The 25673-nt window shown below is 40.3% G+C and overlaps 1 protein-coding gene across 2 annotated transcripts in view; it reads right to left on the bottom strand.

The window, feature by feature from the left end:
• EPSTI1 (epithelial stromal interaction 1) overlaps nt 1–25673 on the bottom strand; it is a 49967-nt gene that overhangs the window by 15038 nt on the left and 9256 nt on the right. For both annotated transcript variants that reach the window (XM_071448312.1, XM_071448313.1), the window contains exons 2-7: nt 23774–23832; nt 21717–21800; nt 17796–17869; nt 17082–17165; nt 11401–11474; nt 105–198 (exon numbers count right to left, since the gene is read on the bottom strand). In XM_071448312.1, the coding sequence (XP_071304413.1) occupies nt 105–198; nt 11401–11474; nt 17082–17165; nt 17796–17869; nt 21717–21800; nt 23774–23832 (469 nt within the window). The remainder of the gene's footprint in view (nt 1–104; nt 199–11400; nt 11475–17081; nt 17166–17795; nt 17870–21716; nt 21801–23773; nt 23833–25673) is intronic.

The raw sequence follows: 25673 nt of genomic DNA, 5'->3' as shown, positions 1-25673 counted from the left end.
TTAGGTCTCAGCAATTAAGCTCAGTTAGGATATTCTAACATTACACTATTGACAGCACCTGGAAAGCTGATAGAAAATACAGCACACGCTATGGTTTTGCTTACCCATGCTGTAGATTCTGGGCCAGGATTAGCAATCTGACAGGAATCACTCTTTGGCAAACCCACGTCCAATCTGTTCAGTAATTCATTGGTTTTGCTATGAAGAAATTCAATCCAAATAGAATTGTTAGTGCTTCCATAAAAATAAACACAGCTTTTTATTCCACCCTTGGAATCTAGCCTAGACATTTTATCATGCGTCTGCTGAAAAACATCACAGGTAGAAAAAAAAAAGGTTATGGAAACAGACAAATGGGACAGAGGATACAGAACACACACTGTGAATAAGACATTTGCTGGGATGATTTTTTAAGCAAACAATTATGGTCATTTGCATATTTGGGGTGTACAAGGGCTATGCTTTCCTCATTGTAAAGATCCTGTACAACAGACTCACATATCACTGGACTTCATGAGGATGCCAACTGCTTCACGGAATTGTTGCAAATCCTTCTACGAGATCTATAAATCTCAGCTAAGTATTTTAAAAGATCATTTTCAGGAATTTTCCTTCACAGTTAATACAATGCAGCCTTACAACAGATTACTTTATCAAGCAGAAAGGCTTTCAAGCATTTTGTAACAAGAAAAAAATGCTTGTCTTTAGTTAATGCACAACATTTTCATTTCTTATTCTGGCAAGGGCAATTTTCTTTTTCCAGCTGCATGCCTAATGAACCCAGAGTTTCAAAGTAGCATCACTTTGCTCACAGTTTCTACCAAGTACAATTAAACTAGGTCACAAACAAAAACAAAGGATGGGAGTTTGTGTGCTGTGGTGAGGAATAGGTTTCTTAACCTGCATTCCCAGGCACATATATTGAAGTCTTTTCTCACTCAAAGGAACAGAGTTAGAGTAAAGAGGCAATTTTATTTCTGTGTACAGCTTTGGAAAACATGAAAGCACTGAAGTGAGAGCAGAAAAAGTGCTTCAAGAGATATTGAACGCAATGATTTACTCTTCTCACAGGGCACCCAGCTAGCTCTGTGTAGGGGAAGATGCCACTACCAAAGACTTAGAAAAAAAGCATTGGCTGCTGAAGACTGATTTTGATTAACAGCTGAAACAGACTACCAAGTGGGTTTCATATTTCACTCCATGATCTAAAACTGTGAGTAAATACTTTATTGGTAAAGTATTTACTGCTGGTCAGTGAGGAGTGATATATTAAGAAGTTGGGAAAAGGAACAAGAAACCAAGAAACCACAAGTTCTTCTCTGCTACTCTACACAATACAAAAACATGTTACCACTTCAGGTACAAAGTCCTTGCTCAAATTCTAGCAATTCAGGCTTTTAGAGTCTCACCATTCCCAGTTCACTCCCTTTCCTCCATTACCTGAGTAGTTAACAGACCTCAGACAATGCACAGTAAAAAAAAGGACCAGATGAAACATTGTTTTCCCTGATCTACAAAGTACTTACACATAAAGGTTGAACAAATTAATAGTCTTCTTATACAAGTGTTAAGCACTCAATTTTTTTTCCACGAAAGATGAGTTATTAAGTGGTAAGATTGCACAGAATAATTTTGGGAACACGAAGATTTAAATTGCAGACTTTGTGTTTCTCTACCTCTGCTAAAACTGATCAAATAACAATTTATTTCTATACCAGGAAGACTAAGAACTCCTACAAAAAATCTGGAGTGTACTTGAGAAGGCTGAAGCTCTGCGAAAAAATATGGGGCAACTTGGTGCTATACCTAGTTGCTCTAATTCCTTATTGATGACAAGAGAATTAAATGGAGTATGTGGAATTTCTCATTATTTGCATAAAAATGTGGTGGAGGCCATTGAATTTCACAGATCAGCAGACTGATAGGTGAAAAGCTTACTCAGTTTTAGTATCAGAAAAGATGATTACAAGAGTGGAAGCAAATAAAGTTCCTCAACAAGACTGTGTATTGCCTTTGAATAGAGAAACACCTGACTTCACCAAATTAAGTAATACATTAATAAAGTGTTCCTATCACAAGAAAGGGACTCAGATTTCTGAATTTTCTGATGGAAGACAAGCCAGGTCTTATATATGTTAAGCTGTTGTGTGTCATCTCTGTGGAAGCCTAGCAATGCACCTAGGGTTACCAGACAAAGTCTGAATGGTATTTTTCATAATACTAAACCTGCAGTCATAACAATGCAGAGTATAGCTTAAACCAGGCTGCATGAAATGAGAGAATTCAGGGAGAGGACTGTTCAATTCATGTTCTGGAAAGGAAAGCAGTATCTCCACAAGGAAACCAGCATATCAGTACACAGTCAGACAGCTGGAGCAACATCTCATTCACTCGCTAAAACTTCAAGGGCAAATCAAAAATGCTAAAATGTGTTCCTCTAAACTTAGTAACATTAAGAAAAGAAGAGCATGAGATGAAGAAATTTACTTGAATACAGGAGAATCTTGATACCCTCCAAACACAGCTAGGCAAAAGGAGATACAAGATTTAGACTAACCCAGAAGGCACCCTCCTAACAGGCTGCTAGCCTGAGTTCTGACTACCCCTAAGCATCAGTCTGAAGAGAACCACTGACTCTCTGGTCAAGCTGGAGTGATCTTATGAGGGTATTTTGTCTTCCATTACAACACTGGGGAAAGAATCTTTTTCTCTGCTAATTAAAACAGTTTCCTTCCATACTGGTGTGCTTAATAGCACCAAGCACTACTCTTAGCATGGCAACTCAGCATCTACAGTGTGGTAACTATTCCTGAAATAGTTTTGACCTGTCCCAAACAGCACTTTTGCAAATAACTCCTGGGTTCTCTCCAGGAATGAATATCAACTGCAGTTCCCAACAGGCATTTTAGATGCTACCACAACATTTTGGGAGGTAAAGAAGTTTTCTAGCAATGCAAGCAGGCACTCTCAGGCCTGTTGGCCTCAGAAATGACAGTGATTGACAGTGTTAAATTTATCAGTACAGATACAGAAGTGGGGGAATGAAGCACAATACTGGATTTGATGTCTGAATAACTCTAAAGAGCTGTCAGGGGAAAATACTAACTCTGTTGCCAGGGACATTGAGTAACATGCTAGAAGGGGCTGGTGAGGACCAGTGGAAATCAGTCCATGTTGCAGATGCTCTCTGTGGGTCCTCGGATATACAGCTTTACATCCCACAGCTACTCTTCAGGCAGAGGCCTTAAAAAAAAAAAAAGCTGCTATGCAAAACCCTTTATTTGAAGCTCAACAAGTACGTATAAAGTGCAGAACCATGAATTTGCTAGGTGTTCCACTGAGAAAGGTGTAATTCATGCAGCCTGCACTCACAAGCTCTTTATGAGCCCACAGGCATTTCTTCCTGTTTGGGACTAAATGCTGCCCACATTCCTACCAGGGTGAGATGAGGGGATGGTTATAAAAGCCAGAGTGGGCTAAGGTTCCTCTGGCCTGTGTAGGAGTTCACATGATCCAACAGGATCACCAGCCCTGACAGCTGAGAAGCAGACAACTCCACAATTGACTCCAGAATGCAAATGTGAAAGATCTGAAGACCCACAATGATCTTGTTGCAAGATCTAAGGTCTAAATTCCTCTGCAGAATAAGGTCTTCAATTTTGTGTGTCTATTGCTTTTAACTACTGTCACATCCACAAGGGTAACAAAAGTCTTGAAAAGGATTCATCCTTAGAGACATGAATGAGGACATGTACTCAGGGACCCAGAATTTTCCTCCATCCAGGAGTCACACAGCACCACTTGCTGAGCTTTTCATTTGAGACTGTATTCCTCTCAGAACAAAGACAGAAAGAAAATAATTTTTCTGCCTACAAATAAAGTTCTCAGCTTTAAGTCTGTTTTATAGACTAACATTAAAAATGCATTAATTAAAATGGTTCTTGTAATCTTCATTAGTTCTCCCCAATGGAACCAGTGGCAGTTAATTCTTTTGCTTTAATTGATGGATATTGAAATGCCAGTATACCAAAAAAATATACTGGCTTTTATGCCAGTATATTTGGAAAAAAAAAAGGCATCACAATACTTTTGTATGTATCACAAATCTATTTATTTCTCTTGACAATTTGCAAAATATAATGGCCAATTCTTACTACTGCTGAAAACAAGACAGCTCATGAACTTCTTGTTTTCTCCAGCTGCAGGATCTCCACCACTACAATTCTGCTCTAATGAACATCCTCAAGAATGCTAAGAGCATTCAAAATAGTAATAAAAAAATCAAAATAAAGATTAGGTAAATCATCTAAAGCAGGTAAATCATCATAGTCATTGCAAAAAGTAGACAACTTGAGTAGCCACTAAGATCACAGAAGAAGCATTTAATGCTGAATCACTTGGACTCATAAGCTTCCAAATTAATTGTCTGTAAGCAATGCTGAAGTGACTCTTCACCATTTTCTTCCAATTTATCTAGAAAACTAAGAAGCAGGCATACTGCATATATAATGCTAGTTTCACACATCTACCCAGAATTTTCATGATAATTTTTTAAAAATAGCAGGACTCGCCCTCTCTGAAAAGAAAAACAATCCAACAACAAAAACTCAACCCCAAATTTAATTCAAGACATCTTTTTGCAGCACCAGCAATTATAGCTACAACTTCTTCTCACTCCAACATACTTAATTGGCTAAGCATAACAACTTCCTCAACTTTTGCAGAAATTAAGATCAGTTGCATAACCCTGCAAAGGCTTACCCAGAAGAAATGCTGCCCTTCATTTCAGCAAGGTCCATGGTGGGTGTGTTTTCACTGATGCCCTTGCTCCGTCCCCAGTGAGAGCTTTGCCTTGTGCATTGCCATGTGCATCTTGGTCAGGCATTTGCTGTCACCCACAAGGCAGGCTGGCTGGTACTGAGGCCACTGGCCTGACAAAACCAAATGTTAAAATAGGAGAGGCTCTCCAACACTTTCTTGGATGGAAGATGGAGAAAGAGACTCCAAAGGGAGGTGTAGTTGGGACTTTTGCTTCTGAAAATAATTTGGTAAAGTGGGAATGAAGCTGGGGGGCCAATAACACTGTTTGTGAAAATAATCTCACCAAAGCTACACGGCTTTTGCTAGTACACAGTTACACTTGCTTCCTCTCACATCCCCTCCTCTTTGCAGAGGTGTACCACAGCCAGTTTACTCAGTTTAAATAAATTCAGAAGGTTATAAATAACTGCCCTGTTTCCCACAGCTGTCCCATGATAAGGGACAAGGTAGTAAAAGCATTTCTCTTTTTCAGCAACAAACATGCCTTCAACTCCACAGGGATGATGGTTCTCCTGTACCTCAATTCTTATCCTGAGCTGCTGGACAGAGTCCACTTTTTGGGTAAGAATAATAAACAAACATCAGCCATGCCCGAAATTACCAGCGTGAATTAATGCTCATTTCTGGAGTGTGTGCTCACTCCACACACACTGGAGGTGTGTATGGTGTGTGAGGTGGGGGACTCACCTTTTGTCAGAGGCTATATGGTAAAAAAATTACATGAAATTGTTAACACATAAAATTCATGTATGATGTTGATGGCTCTTCTGCAATGCCCCTTACTACGAAGAAAGGCCATTCTCTAGATATTTAGTCCACCTATTCTCCAACAGAAATCCTCTCAGTAGCCACATACCAAGCTTAATACAGTATTCACAGACTTCACTGGCACTAATGCAAGATCATAGTACAGATGACTTGGACAAACCTAATGATAGTTATCAAACACTGCTGTCTTTGGCTAGGAGGACTTCTTGTCTGCAAGCTCTTGAGCATCTGTTCCTGAGTTTGAGGATAAGAACAAAAAAAGTGGCACTAGTTCATCTTAGGTATAAGAATTCAAGAAAGTATAAAAATAGGTTGTTTAAAGAAAAATAAAAAGCAACTTTCTCAGCAGAATTATTTTCATCATTTTCTACCCACACTCAAAACTAATCTATCCTCACAACCCACCTGCTTTTTTTGTTTCCCTGACTGGATGAAATAACACAGCTTGGCTATTCGTTCCTCCCACCAAGTCATCCAGTATCCCTGGATGTTATTTTAGATGTAAGCTTCATTTATTATCTGAAGTAATAAGCATAAATCCAGTTTTAAGGAAAATGCAGTTTTGTATAAGTCTATTGCATTCCATTCTGTGTGCTCCATCTGCATGTGCAATCTGCTTCTATATTTTCAGCCAGCTTGCATGGGCAGATTAATGCGCACAATTAGAAGGCAACCTCACAGGCGTTCAATAAACTGCTTTCATTATTACACTCAAGAGAGCCCCTTTGGATGTCTATAAAAGCCTAGTTTTCTGCCTGTTAGCTAAATAATTGACAATGCTTAAAATAATCAGGAGCAAATGAACAAAATGAAGACAATTGTGGCAAAAAGAAGCAAACAAAGGATTCTCAAGGCTGCAAATGCTTTTTGTGCGAGCCCTCTTTCATTCTCTTTAGCAACCTGTATTAAAAGTCTGGTCAGGTTTACACTTGCACTTCTGTGGGGAAAATTTGTTGCCAGCCTGCTGTTTGAACCACACATCACAGGGGACTGAAAACTGGCAAGGACACTAGCATTTATCCTGTAAAAATTGATAAATAAATAAAAATTCTGTTTTGATTCAGGTTTTATTCTCCTGCATTTTATGACTTTTGAGAAAGCTGCTTTGGCAGGCAAGTGTATATCAGCTTGGTTTGGTGAACCTCCTGCATTGTGTTTGGAATATGCACTGAGAGACACTCTGGCAAATTCTGTTTCCAGCTCCAAATTCTGAGCAGAATATATTGAGTGCGCACATGTACCCCAGTACAGCCGTGCCAGGAATTTTTACAGAAATACAACCTTCACAAAAACAGAGGCATGAATATGTAGCAAAGTAGTATTAGAAAGTAACCCTATTTTTTAGACTACTTTTTCCATTAAATAAATAGGTAGACAGCTGTTAGAAAAACAGTGTAGATGACTATTAGAAAAACAGTGGACCCCATCCAACACTACAATTTCTGGGAAGTCGAATACAAATTTAATAAAAGCATCTAACTAGAGATCTGGGCCAAAACAGCATGGTAAGACATCCTACTGCTCAGACACAGATCCACACAGCCTGCACAGCAAGCCTCTGAAACAGCCAGTCATTACATATCCATCCTCATTATGGTTTAAATGACAAATGTGGTCTGCTAACTAAAGAGGGAATGTCCTGAAAAGTTCTGTTCCTTCTGTCCTTTAGGAAAGATGTGCACTTAGTTGTTCCCTCCCATGGATTAGCAATTGCAAAGTACAGACTACGGGAGCCTCCATTACCTTCTAATGCACTCTGACAGAAAGACAATCAGGCCAATAATACAAAACACATCCAGGTTACCCTGACTCAGAAGGAACGAGTCAATTTCACGTATAAGTAGTTTCTGGTAAAAAGTCAACTCCCCATTTTTTAAATCTGGTATCTGCAGGGACAGAACCACAGCAACACTGTCACCACCAAATCTCTCGTGCTTCTCTTCTGTTAGTACAACCTACAGTAACCATGCTATTTAGCAACTTCTCCACCCCAAAGTCTGCTCCTGTGTGCTCTTAAGATTTTTAATACATAGCTATTTCAGGAGACACCTTGTGAGTTTTTTCTGTTTTAGTCGCTGAACAAAGCCTGAGTCCACCAGGGTCAGAGGAGGGGCTGATCCCAAAATTGTGAGGCTTGCAGACTTTTCCATGGCAGTCTGCATGCCTGTCTAGACTACATTCTCACAAGACACAAACACATATTTAAGCAACTGTGGTAACAGCTACAGCTGACTTTCAAGGACCTGTTGCACACAAAGAAGCTATCAAGGCTTTCAAGGGATGGGAAATAACTATATTCTGTAGACAGCACAAAAGGTTACAGACAATCTTTCTTTTTAGCACTCACTTAGTGTTATATGCTTTGAAAGGGGATTTCAGTGGGAAGTTCTTGTTTATTGACAGGAATTTAATCAGAAAAACAAAATTCTGGGCAGCATCATACTTTATTGTCAGAGCATGTTAATGACATGAGAATCTTAAGTGCCTTTCCTTATCAAATAGAAGCGGCACTTCATGCAGGAGAGGTACTGATTGGGCTGTACCCCTTGGAGGCTGATACAGCTGGAGGTGGTGATCAATTTTAAAAGGTTTCCCAGTTAATGAGACTGCTGGTAGGCATTGATCTCCTCAGGAAAATTGTGATGTTGCAGCTACAGATCTTACAGAGGACAGACTAACAAGGGAGCTTATCTTTTGAAATGGCTCTATAGGCCATGACTTTGCACAGGTCACTGCTTTATATGCAGCACATGACCTTCCTTTCCTCCATTCCCAGCAAGCAGAGGAGATCAAAATACCCTAGCAGAGACAGTGAGGAAAGGGGCACAACCTCATATTTGTTCTCTTTGCCTCTAGACTAAGGGCCTTAAAGGAGGGAAGTAATGAGTCACTCATTTTTGCATGGCAGGCAAAAGCACATCTCTAAATACCAAGCACTTCTATGTGAACATATCACTAATAACCAGCAGTACTTCAATGGAGTTACTTCACAGAATCTGAAATGTCACACTGCTTTTGATTACTCTTGGATGCTGGGCTCCTTAATGCCAACATCTCTTAGCAATGTGTGCTCAACAACCTCCAGTGGTACACCCTCCTCTTCCTGTGCCCACCAGAGGATTCCTTCAGGCCAGGGAAAGCAGTAGTGTCACTGTGTCTGCAGAGGAATACATTCTGCACAGCTAGCTCTGTGTCCAGCTGCCGGCTGAGCCCTGGGGGCTGGAGCCTGAGTCCCAGGCAAAGGGCCATGAACTGCCAACCCTTTGCATAACAAAGGGACTGGGGACCTGCCACTTGGCCAGGGGAATGGACAGTGGGAAAAACTACAGGAACAACAACCCCCAGGCTCCCCTGTGCTTAGACTGGGAAGGGATAAAAGCCCAGGGGTTCCTTTGTTTAGGGTGCCTCTTTGGAAGCACCAGCTCAAGCTGCTATTTTATTATTTAGTTATTGCACTATGACTAAATTATTTTCAGTATCTTGGTGTCTGAGAGTCTGCAGTGGGAAACCTGGGGTTGAACTGGGAGAGAAACCTGGTTTGAATGTGGTGTGGGGGTGTGAGTGTGGGGCGTATGGCTGCAAAGGGGCCTCAGTCCCAGCTCAGGTGGAGTGACTGACAGAGTGGCTCCTGAAATGTCTGACAGGAAAATTTCCTTAACACTGCAACATGCAAGGGCTTTGCTTTACCAAAATTGCATTCACTGGAGGTAGGTTTTCAGCTCACTTCCTCCAGGTGAAGGATCTACAGGGCCCTCCTAGTGTATGTTCAATATATAGTACATACAAACAATGTTCTGACAGTTAAACTCAAGCAATGGAGCTTGAGACACTGTAGTGATGAGTCCGTTTTCACTTTCAGTGGCATCAGAGATGATGCCAGCTGAATGCTCACAAGGTTTTCCTTAATCAGTGGGCAGGATGGCTGCCAGGAAGTGCCCAGGCAGCCAGAGCTCCTGCACTACCTGGGACTGCCTGGCTGCCCACATGGAATCATTTGTGCTGAAAAGATCTCTAGGATCATCAAAACCAGCCACTAACGCAGCACTGCCAAGTCCAGCACTCAACCATTTCCCTAAGCAACCATTCCCTGAGTAGGTGTTTTTAAATACCACCAGGGATGGTCACTCAACCACTTCCCTGGGCTGCCTGTTTTGATGCTTGGCCACCCTTTTGGTAAAGGAATTTTTCACTTGTGGCTGTTTCCTGTTTTCCTATGTTTCAGAAGGTTGGGCATGTTGGGCCTGCTTTTGCAAAACCAAATTTACTTTTAATGGAAAAGAGCACTCAACAGCAGAATTCATTTCACCCTAAGCAAAAAAAAAGGAACAGGCAGGGAAGGGGAAAGAAGGGAAGAGATATGTGTCATTCATAACAGCATATGCCTTAAGATAAAAAATCAGATTAAATGAGAAGACAAGAACCCTGACAATCCCCTGAGGAAAAGCAAGACCCATAACTGAGGACCTTGCACTGCAAAGATCTGATGTGTCTGCTGTTGCTTTAGGCTCAAAGAGAATCAAAGGGTCTAGTCTGTCAGAAACAGGCAGAGATCTAAAGTTGTACAGTCTTCGGAATTCCTTAGGAATCAAGGTATCTGTGAGTAGGCATCCACAACAGAATAAACAGCAAGCCAAACACCAATATCTAGAGACAAATACTGGCAACATATTAAGGGAAAGAGCTATGCCTAAAGCCAAATGGGAAGAAACAAAAGGAAAAATACAAGAAAAGCTGGAGTCAGTGACAAAGCACTAAAAAATGTCTGTACCTCAGAGAACAGAGTCTGGGCAAATGATGAAGGAACTGGAGCCACTAGCATGGGACAGAAGTGACTTCTTTAAAGGTCACAGAGGAGGAAAAAGCAATCAATCAGGCTAAGAACACAGGTGAGTAATTTCAGAAGCCAAAGATAAAAAAGGTAAAGATGACTAAACAGCATTGTGTGTTAATTATGTGATAGAATCAGTTTGGATCAGTTAAATAAATGGGGTGGAGTGAATGGGCAAGGCAGGAATTCACTGCCAGTGGAATTAATTATATCAGGACTTAGGCAGTATCTAAATCTGATATTAAGTAGGTATTCTTGGGAAATAGGTCTTTACAACATATCTCCACATTTAAGAAGGACTATGCTAAATAGAGGAAGCCCTCATTATTTACATGTGGATTAAACTTCTTTACTAATCAACAAAATAAATGGGTGGAAATGTAATTTGGATTTTTTTTTTTTTTTGATAATTAGTCTTGGATTGAATAATTGCATATTGATTCACAGAGAACAAAAGCACAAAGTCATTTTATAATTCTCAACTTTCATTTCAAAGTATATGTTTTAGGAAGCTAAGAGAAGTGTACAGGACAAAATTTCTGATAGAATAAGGTGTAGAGGAGGCTTGATTATTTCACAGAATCCTAAAATCATTGAGGTTGCTGGATGTCATCTTGTCCTACTCTCTGCTCAAATGGGGCCATCTTGAGACAGCTACCCAGAACTTCTGAATATGTTCAAAGATGGAGAATCCACAACCTGCCTGGGTAACCTGTGCTCATGTTCAGCCACTCTCAGAGTAAAAGAAGTGTTCAGTAGGAACCTCCCGTGGTCCAGTTTGTGCCCATTTTCTTGAAATGGCAAGTTTCAAGTCAAAAATTGAAAAAAATAGCAACAGAAGCTAAATCCTTCCTGAGCCCCAAACCAGGGAAAAAATGCAAACAAATAAGATAATATTAAATAATAATTAAAAACCCAAACAAACAAAACAAAAGGACAAGTAGATAAGGAATTTTAGGTAATAGGTTTCAAATTTTACTTACTACTTTTGATCTTCAAGAAACATCTCTCTTCTTTGCATTTCTTCTTGTCTTTTTTTAACTTCAAGTCTCTCTGCCTAGAGCATTAAAACCAGGAAAAAATACTCGAGGTTTCCAAAAAACCAAAACCAAACATCAATTATTTCAATTCCAATATTTCAATATTTTTGTTTTTAAAATATCTATAGCAGTTGGGTACAGAAGTGACCCAATCTTAAATTTAAAGGTATTCACTCATGAACAAACATCTCCTAGTCAAGAGACCTGTTTAAATCAGAAAATGACATGGTGCTCCTAGTACCCATCTACCCAAAAGGCCTTATGAGCCTTCACAGCCACCATGTCACAGCCCTGCTGGGGGACATCTCGGGGTGCAGCTGATGCAACCTTGGTCCTTGCAAGAAGGCAGAAGACTCAAACCACTGCACCAAAGCAGATGACAGTCCTGTGGCACTGACAGTGCAGCAATGTGAACGCATGTAGCTCACAGAGCTGACCTGCAGGAGAGTTAGGTACTGGCCAGCTGAATACATGCTAAGATGAATGAAAGTGGGAGACATTTGTACTTAACTAGCATTCTTCTGCCTCAGATACCATATCTGGTGCAAGAGCCAACCAAATCCTTGACACATAAAACTCGTCCGTAAATCTGGATACCGCGCAAATTTTTAAGTCCCTCAATATAAAAGCGCACGTAATTTCCAGTGGAAGTATCATCTAAACTGCCCAAATCCCAAATTCAAGTAAATAATACAGTAAAATAAAGCAAAACTAAAGAACTTGCTGCAACAGCAGCAACATGCAATTCAAACTAAATTCCAATGGAAAGGAGGCCAGCCAAATTTTTGTTTTGGCTCACAGGATGCAGTTAGGTCCAGTGGGAAGAGCAGTTAAAAGGCAGTTCAGTGTATGAAAAGCACAAATTAGAAGTTCCAGCCTGAGATTTCAGCCTGCTGTATTTTGAACTCCCACACTGAAGTTGGTGGGGGGATGCTCCAGTACGAGCTCCCAAGAAATGATCACAACAACCCTCATGTGGAGAAAAATACATTCTCGGATGTCACTCTGCTCATTGCCCACCCTCAAAAGGAAAAAAGGTAATTGCTCAGTAACCCAGCAACCAGGCATTGCTCTGAACAAAGTGCCCTGGAAATTTCAGACAATACCTTGCAGAGATGGGAAGGGGGGTGTAGGTGAAAATGGCCCCTGTGGCCTGAGCCCCAAATCAGGGAGAGAACAGTGCCTGAACACAGGTACTGTGCGAGCACAGGGAGAACAAGGAAGGGGAAACATCTAAGTGGGTAAGGGGTGTTAAGAACAGGGCTGAAATCCCCAGTTCCATAATCTTCTTTCTGTCCTGCAATAAAAAGCATTTCAGAAAAATTACAATTCTGCTGGTAGTTACTCAATCACTTTGCCTTTGGCAATTTCAGGATGCATATTTTTTAATTGGATAAAGAATGACTGTCTGAAAGAGATTTGCAAAACAAGTGCAAATTCCTCCTTTGCATGCACAGGATTAAGAAAAAAAAATCCTTTCAGATGTCTGCAGATAGGAGAAGAGCCACTATGTTGTGTAATGATAAAAACTGCTGGAAGGCAAAAGACTTAGAAGCTGTTATTTGGAAAAAGGCAGTGAGAAATAAACAAAAGGAGGAAGAGGAATCTCTGAATAAGATGTCCTGTTCACTCATTTGACATGCAGAGACAGTGATAGAACGTATGCAATTGAAATAATTTAACCAAACTGTAGTAAGGAACATCACTACACAGTATGGATGATTTTAGTGTTCAGGGGATATATTGTTTGCTCCTAACCTAGACACAGATGATGTGTTAGGCAAAAAAACTCCCACTCGTTTGTGCAGCTTCACAGTTTACAGGAAAAGAAAGGAAAGAGGCAGAAAAGAAATCTATGGCTTGTGTTATTGTCAAAGGTGATGCTGATACCCTTGAGATACCAGCCAAAGCTCCCAGGCTTTTCCTCAACACTGCCCAATACCACAAGCTGATGCTTTCACCTCTCAAAAAGCATTGGATGTGGGATCCACCATCATATTGCAACACTCCTGAAAGTTCAAAAAGAGAAATTCAAAAAGTTCCAAAAAAATCCAAATCTCAGAGGACTTCTTGTGGTCTAGCTCCCAGCTAGTGACATCTAGAGAACAATGATATTAACTTTGATAAATACAAACCTTCAGTACCAACCCTGTCTCCCACTAGATGAAAAAATAAAGGAATATCCTACAGCTATTCTACCACCAGACTGGTACCTGAAGAAAACTCCAGCATCTTGAAATTACACACTTGTGGCTGGTGTGACTATTTTTTACTCTGGAAGTTTACCCTAGGACACCTGCTTAAGGATGCATGCAAGTGACAGGCGACAGGACGGGCACATTCTCCAACTAATGACAATCTATCAATAGACATTGCCAAAGCACTCCACATTTGGCACCATGTTCAAAAAGCCAAGAGTGGAACAGCTGTGATATTGAAGGTAAACACATTGAAAAATGTTAGCAGAAGGCCTGTAAAGTGCCTGGTTTTAACAAATTCCTGAAAAAAGGCCACTCATGCTGATTAATACAGTCAAATTAAAGAGCACATGATTTGATAAAGAATAAAACAAAATTACAGCTTATCCTAAATAAGACACTTTCTAAAGATGGCAGGACTGTTTACTACATAATGTAAGAGAAAAAAATGTTGCATGCAGTATAATTAGTGAGCCTTTTCATTTCAATTCGTTTGAATCTTCTAATAATCAGTCAAGACCTAAACTATAAAAGGAAATGTTAAAGGCAGGATAACAGCAACAGAAATTCAGTCACAGGAAACATCCATTGCGCCGAAGTCATCAACACAAATGAGAAAAGTTTAGAAAAAAAGAAGCCAAGTATCAGCTTGCTTAAAATAAGCTGCTTACTTATTTTTTGGGTAATTTTGACAGTCCTTTCACCCAATAGACACAAAGGAAATTATGATCCAGTCTGGTCAAACGCTGTGATGTGAAGGGCTGCACAAAAAATACCAACTCTGGACATCTACTACTAAGGAGAAAATAATAAAAAAACTACCTCTCATTTACTTAAACACTTTCTGTGGGTGAGACACACATCTCAGCATCTGAGAAAAATACAGAAAAAGGGAATTCCCTTCTTATGTTACAAAGTCTTTCTGAATTATTTCACTGAGCACTCATCATTAGCTTTGAATACCCAAACCCAGTTACCCCATGAACAAACCCCAACAGTCCCAGGACAAGCTGCTTGTCTTGAAGCGCACGGGAGACCTGAGTATTTGCTCACACAAGGTGGCCCTCTGGAGCACAGAATGAAGACTCTTTCCTCTCTCTGGAAGCTAGAGAGAGACAAGGTAGATGCCAAGCTGGTCTTCCAGCAGCTAATAACCCCATGGTTAATTAAAGAATGACAGAGAGAGGCAGGTGGACTCGTACAGATAGTGAGGCAAACCTTCGTATTTGGGTACTGCTTTGGCAGACTCACAGTTTTCACTTGTTCACAAAGATAATGGGAAAATGAATGCTGCTTTTCTCTGCAAAACCAGCATTAAAACACTAACATAAACAGACCCTAAGTTCACAAGCAGCACTGGCTTACAGTACATCATCCTTACAATCAAGAAAGAACTGAGCTGAGTATCAGCACCCGTTCTAGTCATCGCACATTAGTCTGTAGGGCTTCACCATTCATGTCTGTTGGCAAAGAAGCTTTCCAGCTGTGAAAGTTCCAGGGCTCCTGCTGATAAAGCTGGCTAGCTATTATCTCCTCTCAGACTGTCACACAATTTGTTTTTTATTGAATGAATAATAACCTTGAGCAAAAGAAGGGCTGGCCATCAAGAAAAGACAGCCTGTGAACTTGCAGAAAGACATGCTCTCAGCCAATGCCCTACAGGTGCAGTTGAATACAAATCTATCACTTCAAATAAAAAGCTCCTTTCCTTTGGTAAACAGAGCCCAACACTGGTTGTACAGCACCAGTAGGATCCGTGTCATTCTCGGGTCTTGGGAGCCTTTAATCTGTAGACAGGGTGAGATAGCCAAATTGGCACTTTCCAGTTGCTTTTCAGCATGCCCTTCTTAAAAGGTTAAATATTTAATACCTAATCATCTTCCAAGAAGAAATCTCCATTGGCTCAATCACTATTATGGAAGACAATCTGAATAAACAAATTTAAACTAAGACTTCCCTTTCACACACCTCTGTTTTGTGTGATTGCTTTGTGGATATATGTTTATTTAGTCAAATTAGTCTGTTTGGCAAAGATGTTTGCTGCAATGTTGCATCCTCCTTCAGCAAAAACAGATACTTATGGTTTTACTATCTACAACATCTATAAAGATTTTATAATCTGTGGGAGTGAAGGTAAGGAAATTAAAGAGCATGAAAACAAACCTGATACATCAATATATTTTCCAGGTGTAACTAGAAATTATAGCAGTCTTGTAACATTTTTCTTGTCCAATGCCCACGGGCAAACAACATATATTAAATAATTAATCTACTCTCTTCCACTGCTATCATCACTGTGTCTGGAGCTGTACATGAGATGGTAACAGCTAACAACATTTTCAGGAGATAGTATTTATTGTCCCTGTAAGCTATTGTGTATAGGCTTATGCCCAAAGTATAATACTATCCACTGAGAGACCAGGAACAGACTAACCCTCACCTAGAAGCAAATACAGTTATTTTTGTTTATGCATGCCCTTGCACGCCAACCAGTATCGACGACTTTTTAATTAACTCTCAACATTCAGTTTCTGCACTGAAACTCATTTTTACTGTTGTGGAGACAAAAGTTGCAAACCTGAAATCTCCCTTTCTCTCCTTGTTAATGAGCACATCAGTATCATGCTCCCTCTCCTTTCATTTTTCGTTTAAATTCCACACTGCATTCTCAAGCAAGCACTACTTGGTTGCCACCAAGGAGACAGAAATGAACTTTTACAAAGGGTTGTGCAGCACAAAGAAGGAGATGCTTTGTGAGAATAACTAGAGAAAGCAAAACAATTATAATAATAAAAAGAAAATTTAATAAAAGGAAAAAATAATAAAAGAAAATTTTCGAGTGAACTATCATTGGTGTCAATGTACAGAGAATATTAGAAGGAAGAGTGATCTGGCCTATTAGCAAGACACTTGTGTGTAGAAGGGCTGGAGGGGCAGTTGAATTTCAGGGTGCTCTCATCGCAATGCAGGTAGACTACACTGACCTTTCCATGATTTGGATATCTCTTCCATCCTGACAGGCTGGATTTTCTAGTATTCTTCCCATGTGCACAGGCAATTATGGATTTCTATAAGGTCTTTGTGCCAACTGCTACAATCCAATCTTAGAGAGGGAGCTCATGCCAAAGTGAATCATACAACCTGCACACAATTTACTCCTGACCTCCTTTTCTGCTAACTCTGCCAGATAGATGCAACTGAAAGGCTGGAGTTTCTGATGAGCCAAAGGAACACTCAAGCCCCCAGAAACCCTGGGCAGGCATCCTTCGGTCAGCAACGAAGAGGAGAACAACTACATTTCCTAATTCCTCAATACCATCCAGGGCTACCACTTAATTTAATTAGCCGGCTCCATGTAGCTCAGCAAAATCAAACATCAAGACATGAACTGTTATATGGCTTCAAGTCTGCAGTAACCAGATTTACCTTTTCTCTCTGAATTGCTTTCTTTTTCAGGATTTCAGCTTCTTCAGCTGCCTTTTTTGCTTTTACATACTCTTCTCTTTTGTGCTGCATGACATAAACATAGGAAGTTATTTTACATATTTATGTATACAAGGAACACATAAGGTAACTTGACTACTATCGTGCTCATCTTTCAAATCTAAAATGTGTTAGGGGAAAGTTTCTGGATTTTTTTTTTACTTAAAATAAGACACTGAATAATGGAGGCTGTGCAACAGCTACTGCAATATTGGCTTTAAGAAGACTGAAAAATCTAGGACTGATAAATGGGCATCCATGCAAGGACTCACACAGCTGATTGATAACTTGCAAGCATTTGTACCTCTTGTAACAGGAACAACATTTCCACATAAGCACGGGACAGGGTGGTACATTGATCAATTAGTCCAAGCATAAAGCAGCATGCTGGAAGATACAGCATGGCATTTAAGTGGCTCTACAACTGTTCTGGTTGTTTTTTGAGATATCATCTGTGATACAGATTGCTACATATTTATGGAAAGATTTCTCATTTTCTTTGGTGCAGAACATTAGTTTCTGATTTTCTGCTGCTTCCTTCAGGTTTCATGACTTTCTCCTGTCAAGCAGCTGTGAGTTCATTTTATAGTCATACAAAACACTACAGAAAAAGCTTTCTTTTAAGTTCTAAAAATAAACACATTTATTCTTACTGACCTTTTTCTGGTATTTAGATTGCATGAGAATCATTTGTTGGTTTTGTCGTACTTGAGCCTCTGATTCGTTTCCACCTTTAAAAAAACCAAAAATATAAATGGCACTTTGTATGAGCATTTTAACTGCAAATGCCGGTCAGTTCAGAATACAGCAATATAACAGACTGGATGTATGCATATACGGGAAATTTTTCACAATTACAGTAGCTGTCTGACATTAAAGAGAACAGATAGGAGACCTTTTTGATCATTTTTTTCATCCATCAAAAGCACTTGTCTATTATTTACAGAGCACCCACTATATCATCCACTCTACCAACAAATATGTCCCTACAATATATGATCAGTTTACTGAGGAACTATTAAATTTTCAGAAAATCAGTCATGCTTTGCAGGTGAGTTTTCATTTTCACATTCAGCTATCCCCACCTTTGCTCAGTTTGTCACACACATACAGTCAGAAATTCTATTGCTAAACGGTTTATCTTTTATCAAATTTAGGATCTTGGACTCTGCCAGCTCCAATGGGACGCTATCATTTTAATATTTTCTAAGTAATGTCTTGGGGCTCAGGGAAGAACCCCCTTTCTGAAATGGAAGTAAAAGCCTTTCCCACAGACCTCACATTTATATCCAGCTAGAAGAAAGCATCCTTTTCCAAAGCCATAGATTCTCTTTTGTGAACATCTAAAGCTCTGGCCATAATGTTCAGACTTCAGTAAAAAGAAACAAAATCCCCACAAACAAAGAAGCCAACCACACAAAGAAAGTGATACTAGGTCTCAAGGGATTGAGGGAGTGACTTTAATTCTATTATTCTGCTTTATTTTCCAAAGTATTTTCTTGCTGTAGGAAGGGAAATAATTTATTCCCTTCAGTTGCTGCAAAAAATAACGACAGCCCTTACTCCATTCTGAGGATGGGGGCTGTATTTCCCCAATTTACTGTTTTCATGAGAAATTCCCCTCTATGTGCCACCTAATTCTATAGAAGCAGCTGGACTAATCTGTGCTACTTTAGGTGCCTGATATCCTGGGCTGTATCAAAAGCAGCATGGGCAGCCAGTTGAGGGAATGTGATTCTGCCCCTCTGCTCTGGTGAGACCCCACCTGCAGTGCTGCAGCCAGCTCTGGAGTCCCCAATAGAAGAAGGACATGGATCTGCTGGATGGAGTCCATGGGAAGGCCTCAAAAATGATCAGAGGGCTAGAGCACCTCTCCTGTGAAGAAAGACTGAGAGAGCCAGGATTGTTTCCCCAGGAGAGGAAAAGGCTCCAGGGAGACCTCCTAGGAGCCTTTCAGTACCTGAAAGGGCCTAGAAGACAGCTGGAGAGGGAATTTTTGCAAGAAGGTATAGTGATAGGACAAGGGGGAATGGCTTTAAATTGAAGGAGGAGATATTTAGACTGAATATAATAAAGGCATGTTTCACTGTGAGGTGCTGAGGCACTGGCACAGATTGCCCAGAGACGCCGTGGATGTCCCATCTCTGGAAGTATTCAAGGCCAGGTTGGATTGTGCCTTGAGCAACCTGGTCTAGTGGAAGGTATCCCTGCCCATGGCAGGGCAGTTAAAACTGAATGATATTTAAGTTGCCTTCAGACCCAAACCATTCTATGAATTGCAAGACCTTTCAGAAATGTAAGAAATACTAGGAGGGATCACTCTTTTTTAAAGGTAGCTCTCTCCATTTACTAATGGAAGGTAACTAATCTTTAGGAGCTTTTGTGACATTCAGTGAATGGGAGATCAATACCCTAAGCATGGCAACATTTCTATGGACTCAAATAAATCCCAAAGATAAGTTCTCCAGAGAGAATGGCCATAGAGTATACAAGCAATAAGCTTAAAGTAGCCATAAGCATACAGCTGGCATTGTAGAATGTTTCTTCCTCAGGTCTAGAAAATAAAACTACTCCTAAACAGGTTTTGAAGCCTACTAAATGCCTAATTTTTCTCTTTTTTTAGCCTTTTAATAGCAAAATTTCTTTTGTGGACTGTAGTTGTTTTGCTGGTACTAGTGGATGTTGCCTTGGAACAAACATTTTTCTGATAATTATTAGAATTGCCTATAGCCTTTCAGCCAGGTTTAATTCATTCAAGTTGCCTTGGCTGTAATGTGTCAAATGCTTCACTGAAGTCAGAGGGTGTTGTGATCATATATAATAATACCAGAAAAGAGACTGTTGCATTTATCAGGCGTGATTTGTTGCTTACAGAGGAGAGTAGAACTTGCATCCTTCATTGCTCTCATCTCTCCATGATGCCTGAAAGTTTGCCAGTCAAATATTACAGAGTTGAAAGCCAGAATACTTATTTCCCTGTGGAAACCACAATTGTTAAAAAACTTTAAGAAACTTCAACCTTATTTAGTGATTTTATTTAGTGATTTGGACTAGATGCACAGTCCCGTAAACCACTCTGAGAAAATAACACATGATACTTTTTTCCCCTAATGAGTACCTACAGGGGTGAAATTAGAGATGCCATTTCAGCTCCAAATTTGTTCCTGTGGGAGTGATATGTTCTAATAATCTTTGCACCTCAGTTCTTTTCAGAGGTGCTGAACACAGTACCTGTGTCTCAGCCTTCAGGAGTCTAAGTGGCAGCTGGAGAGTGACTAATGACATCATATTTTCTTACTTTTTTTTTCCTCTTAAGTTTCTTCTTTGCCCAGAAGAATTTTAAATGCAGTGGGGCCAGAAGTTAAGACTCCTGACACTCAGTCCCTACAGCTTTAAGGACACCCTCAGTCACGTAGCCAGCCTGCACACACCAAATATGCCAAATTTCTTTTTCCAGATTTCACTTTCTTCAGCAAAAAGCTCTATTGTCTTTTTGTGATAGAAGTATGTCTTCTAAAAACTACCCACAAGCAAGAAGCAGACGTTACACGTGAACTCACAAAGACTGTGTCTGGCCACACAACTGCACGTGATTTGAATACAGGGCATTGCCACCACTGCAAACAACTGCGACTCAGCTGCAGGGCAGAACATGTGGGACCAGGATCACCTTGAGCCAAAAATCAGCTCTGGGTTGAAGTCAGTTCAAATTCCTCTATCTCCCACCTGCTGTCTATTTTTATACACTGTACACCACCACAAACTTATCTTGTGTAGCCTGGCAGAGAAAGAACTTAATTTGCTGGTCAAAGCAGCCACATCCTGCACTGTGCACCCCAAATTCTCCTACAAAAGCCAAGGTAAGGGAGGGCAGCTCTTCTTTTCTAAAAATTTTTAAAACTAAGTCAGAAATATCACTAAATTCAGTACTTTATAGTGGTTACAATTTAAGATATCTCCTACACTTCCTCTCACCCATCTAGAAAACATCTTGCTTATCTTAACAACCACATCAGTTATGTTCAGGGTGTCTTAAGTTCTTGCAGCTTTTTACCCTGTTTTTCATTTACTTGTCTGTTATCTTCAAAAAATTGGTAATACAGGGCTTCACACACATTTAGCCTGCAAATGATGAGGCTGCAGGGATCACTTTTGCCTCTTCAAGAGCCAACAGCCAGGAAAGCACACACAGACACAGAGGAGTTTTCTTATGGGTAACTGGAGGGTCTCCAACATGCTGTCCATCTGCACACTAATGACAAGTGTGTGCCCCCTCAGAGACATCAACCACAGACAGTGTAAACAGCAGGAGGGTTAATCCACCTGATTTCCCCAAATGGTAGTACAGATTTTCTACCCTGCCCTTGACAGATTTCTTGAGTGACAATCTGTGCTGTTTTGCTTCAGAAACATCTTCCTTGCCATGATCATCAAGAAGCACAAAACACATACAATAGGCTCAGGTCAGCCCTTATTGAAACTGAATCTCTTTATCAAGTAGAGAGAAAAAGTTAAAAATGTCTCATGTCTTGGAAAATTAAATTTTGCAATTCTCAATTGCTGATGTAAATGTCTTACCCAGTCTCTGTGGCACCAACATAATTGGCCCTGGCCTGTGTTCTTTCTTCCATTGCTCCAGGTCATCAAGCTCTTTCTTAGCAACTGAGCAGGTATAAAAAAAAAATAAATATATGTAAGTTAGAGGAATACTAACAAGCAGCCATTACTGCTAATTGCATGTAATCCTGAAGACCATCCAGGAACCAGCTTGCTTCTCAAGAGATGCAGACACCCCCACAAGAGGCTACACAGTCACTGCAATAATTAGCTAATAAGGCAAACATTTTTCCTAACTTGAGACTGTAATGGTGAGCAACCCTAGGACTCAACCCCAAAAGTAAAGCCAAAACCAGCTATGAGACTGCTAATAGACTGCTTTTTAATCCCTGGGAACCTATAGGTAAGTGCCACAGTATTTATTCCTTCAGGTAAAGCAGAAGTTGTTACGATGAAGATGTTATTACGGCATAGAGGGAAATCCTTGCGGTGTAATGCTCTCCAGCAGGGAAAAGAAAAGTAATTTTCCCTCCCAACCACATGCTCCCTAAATAAAAACAGGAAGAATGCATGAATCAGCTTCAAATTAAGACACTTCAACATAGGCACCCACATGTGAGATGGGCAGCAAGCTCCCAGCGTAGTCAGTGCAAGTCAATACAGCTGGGGTGCAGCCATATGCTCCAGAATGGCTGATTTAACTTCTCTCTTTGTTGACTGACAGAGAGAAAAGCACAACAATTCCTTTAAATAGCAAGGCCAACAAAGCCTGTGGAGAGAGGAGCTGTGTTTTACTCTAGCACTTCAGTTGCTCTAGAAGCTTATTTCACTCTTACTAACTGTGCATCATAATGGCTGGCTACGGCTATTGGAGGCTAACACCAGCCCTCCTCTAAGAGGATAAAGCCAGTATTTTGGGTAAACCTCTAAAGAGACCCAAAAGACAGAGAACAGCTTTTTATTTCACCTTTAAAACAAGCATTTAAGTAGAGACTGCATCCAGTGAGGTCCTATTTCTGCCAGCGTCCAGGACAGAAATACTTGACATGCTTCAGACCTTCCACAGGGGCACCACAAAGTGCAAACAGATCTTTATTAGAGCAGCAGCCCCTTTGCTGTTAACATCACAGTCAGGTCTAAGATAATATGCTGCTATTCTTCCTTCAAAAATATATAGTTTGGTTCATGATAAGTCCATTTTCTTTCTTGCATCCAAAGGAAACCCAACCCACACCAGCCTGCTGGTAAAGCATTTCAGCCAAATTCACAATGTTTGAGAAGAAAGGATTTGATTGCACTGTTTCCTTGAGGACTCAAGACATGAGAAGTGCTGACTCACACTCCTTCAGATTTCATGCCTTGCATAAATCAATGCCCAGGTGCGTAGAACTGCTGTGCCCAGTCAGTCACCACTGTATACAGAATTAATTTCACACCTGACTCTGGCTGTAACTTTGCCAATAAAAGACTTCAACATATGCCTGATCTTTCTGGTAGAGATTCAGGGTGCTCCTGCTTAGCTACTTTCACCAGCAAGACTCAAAGCTAAGCAAAAGCGAACCTATATCCACAAATACTTTCCACCTAAAATTACTTTTATCAGTTTCAGTAGAAAAACCACCTACACTCAAATGCATGTTCAAGAACCGACAGTGTCTGCAGTCACTTTTGTTTCCACATGGGAGTATTTTCAAAAATATTTCTTATTTATATTTTTGTTCTTCCTCCTCTTAACCTTGAGACTGTTCAAGGTTCCCCAATATGAATTCAATCCTGTAAAAGTTGGATAGAGCTAATTCCAGCATAGTTTTGCAGAAGCCATCTTGAACAAATCCTGCACTGAAATTACCAAAACCCTTCCAACAAGATTTATTCTGCATGAAGTAAAGCCAGATGATGAGTCACTCTTAAGAAAAGCTACATCATCATGGAGAATGCTCATAGCATTGGCATTACTGTTATATCTATACATATAAAAGCATTGTAAAAATGAGGATAAAAATTGCAAGAGCAATAAAATGCTAAAATCCCAAAGTTATTCAAGTGTGTGTATTATGATATTAGACAACTCAACTTACTTTGCTGCAACTGTTTTCTTCTGGTTTCATTTGGAGTTACCAAGACATATGGGCCAACACTAAAATGAAAGAATAGACTCTTATTTTCCCTGTTCACACAAAATCAGAACAAGAAAGTGTTCCTTCATCACCAAAGTCAGTTTTCTGCTGTTGTAGCAAACAACTTCATAGAAAAACTAGTATTTATTCTGATTCAGCTCTTTAGGAATTTTTGGTAAGTACTCTAGGAATACTTTTATATTTGTAATTGGCAGCAGATACCAAGGATAATATTTTCAGGAATTTGTAGCATAGCCTTTGCTGTTCTTATTCAAGTCTTACTCTAGACTGCTGACGTCAAATCTCATGCATTTCAAATCAAATCACGTCCTTGAATCACAATGTTCCATGTGGAAGACCACTGTCTGCTGGGAAGAGCACTGGTGCTGGCAGTCCCATCCCTTACCCTGTGGGCACCAAGCACCTTGTGGACTTAAGCAGTCTGCCCAAAAGTTGTCCAAGGAGTGTGCAAAGTCACACTGTTTGTGATGGACCCAGGTGACTTACTCTCAGCCTGAGCCTCAGTTTCCTTGTCAGCCTTTCATTTTCAGGCACCAGGAATTCCTTGGGCATATTCATCTTGCTGTCATGCCTAAGGTGCGACTCACTGAATCAGGACAAGGGGCCTGTTTTGCCAGACTTAATTCAAAATGCAGTTGCTGTCTCAAGGAGCTATCAATCTAATGTGACAGCAAAGAGGCAAGCCAGGGTTCAGAGTGTATTAAGAGACTTGAGGTGATCAAAAGAGTGATGAAAACTTGCCAGTTCCACTTGGAGAAGACAAAGGGCTTTATCTCCATGGTGTATTGTGTGAGTAGGAGTTTACACGGCTCCCACTTATCAGAAGTTGTGCTATGGGGGTGCAGGTTTACCAGAAATGCACTAAGCAGCAGTTGGCCCCACACATCAGAGTCTTGGCAGGGTTTTATATGCATATGTGGGCACAAATATTTCATCTGGCTTCATTGCAGGGAAAGCACAAGGAGAAGAACAGCTAGCAAAGAATAATTAGGGGTGAAGGCTGAGCCTCTGATTCAGGAAGGGCCCCAGGGAGTGGCTAGAGGACAAACTAGTAAGCAGAGAGAGAAGTCGGCAGTGGAAAAGTAATGAAACAATAAGGCCCAAGACTAAGGCTTAAAAGGGGAATGAAAATCATGCAAATAGATCAAAGTGCCCAAAGCTGCCTGCTGCCGTATGACTGTAATTCAGGATTTGGTAAGAGAGTATTTATATCCAATTACCTCTTTCTCTTTGAAGACTTATTCTAGGAGGATGTGGATTAATTTATGAGATTAAACTAGTGAAGATAGAGCCGTGAGCTTTAATGGTGCCATTTAATATGATCTTTTCCCTTTCTGCCACATACTCTGGTGCCCCCGAGACAGTGAGACCATTCTGCACATCTCCACCAAACCCCAGACCCTCCAAGGCTGGAGTGCAGACTGCAGCAATGCCCCAGTGGTGCTCACCACACAACTGCAAACATTACTTAAAAGAAGCTTTGACAACACATCTTGCTGATAGCATAACACTCCCAATCAATGATGCTGTTTCAGATTTTTCTCTATTTGATTGAGTGGTAGCATTTCCAATTTATCCCAAAGTGCCTTTAACAAGCTGCTACACAATGTATCTGTTTCAAGACTTTTTTACAGCTTTTGTTTTTGTTTCAGATATTAAGATCATATTTCTCTCAAGTTCATACACCAAAATTATTAAGTACCTTTAAACTCCCCTCCTTTTCCTTTGGCAGTGATAAAAGTGGCTGAAATTATGGCTTGCAATGCTACATATCTTCCTCTCCCAAAAATCGATCATGCATCTAGATATCACGCTGCTTCACAGCACTAGAGGGCAGAAG

This window comes from Agelaius tricolor, unplaced genomic scaffold (assembly GCF_023055355.1).
Source record: "Agelaius tricolor isolate 1412-34295 unplaced genomic scaffold, bAgeTri1.0.p SCAF_26, whole genome shotgun sequence".
In the NCBI taxonomy this organism is placed as follows: Eukaryota; Metazoa; Chordata; class Aves; order Passeriformes; family Icteridae; genus Agelaius; species Agelaius tricolor.
The sequence above is the reverse complement of the archived record's forward strand: the minus strand, read 5'-3'. Positions and strand labels throughout refer to the sequence as shown.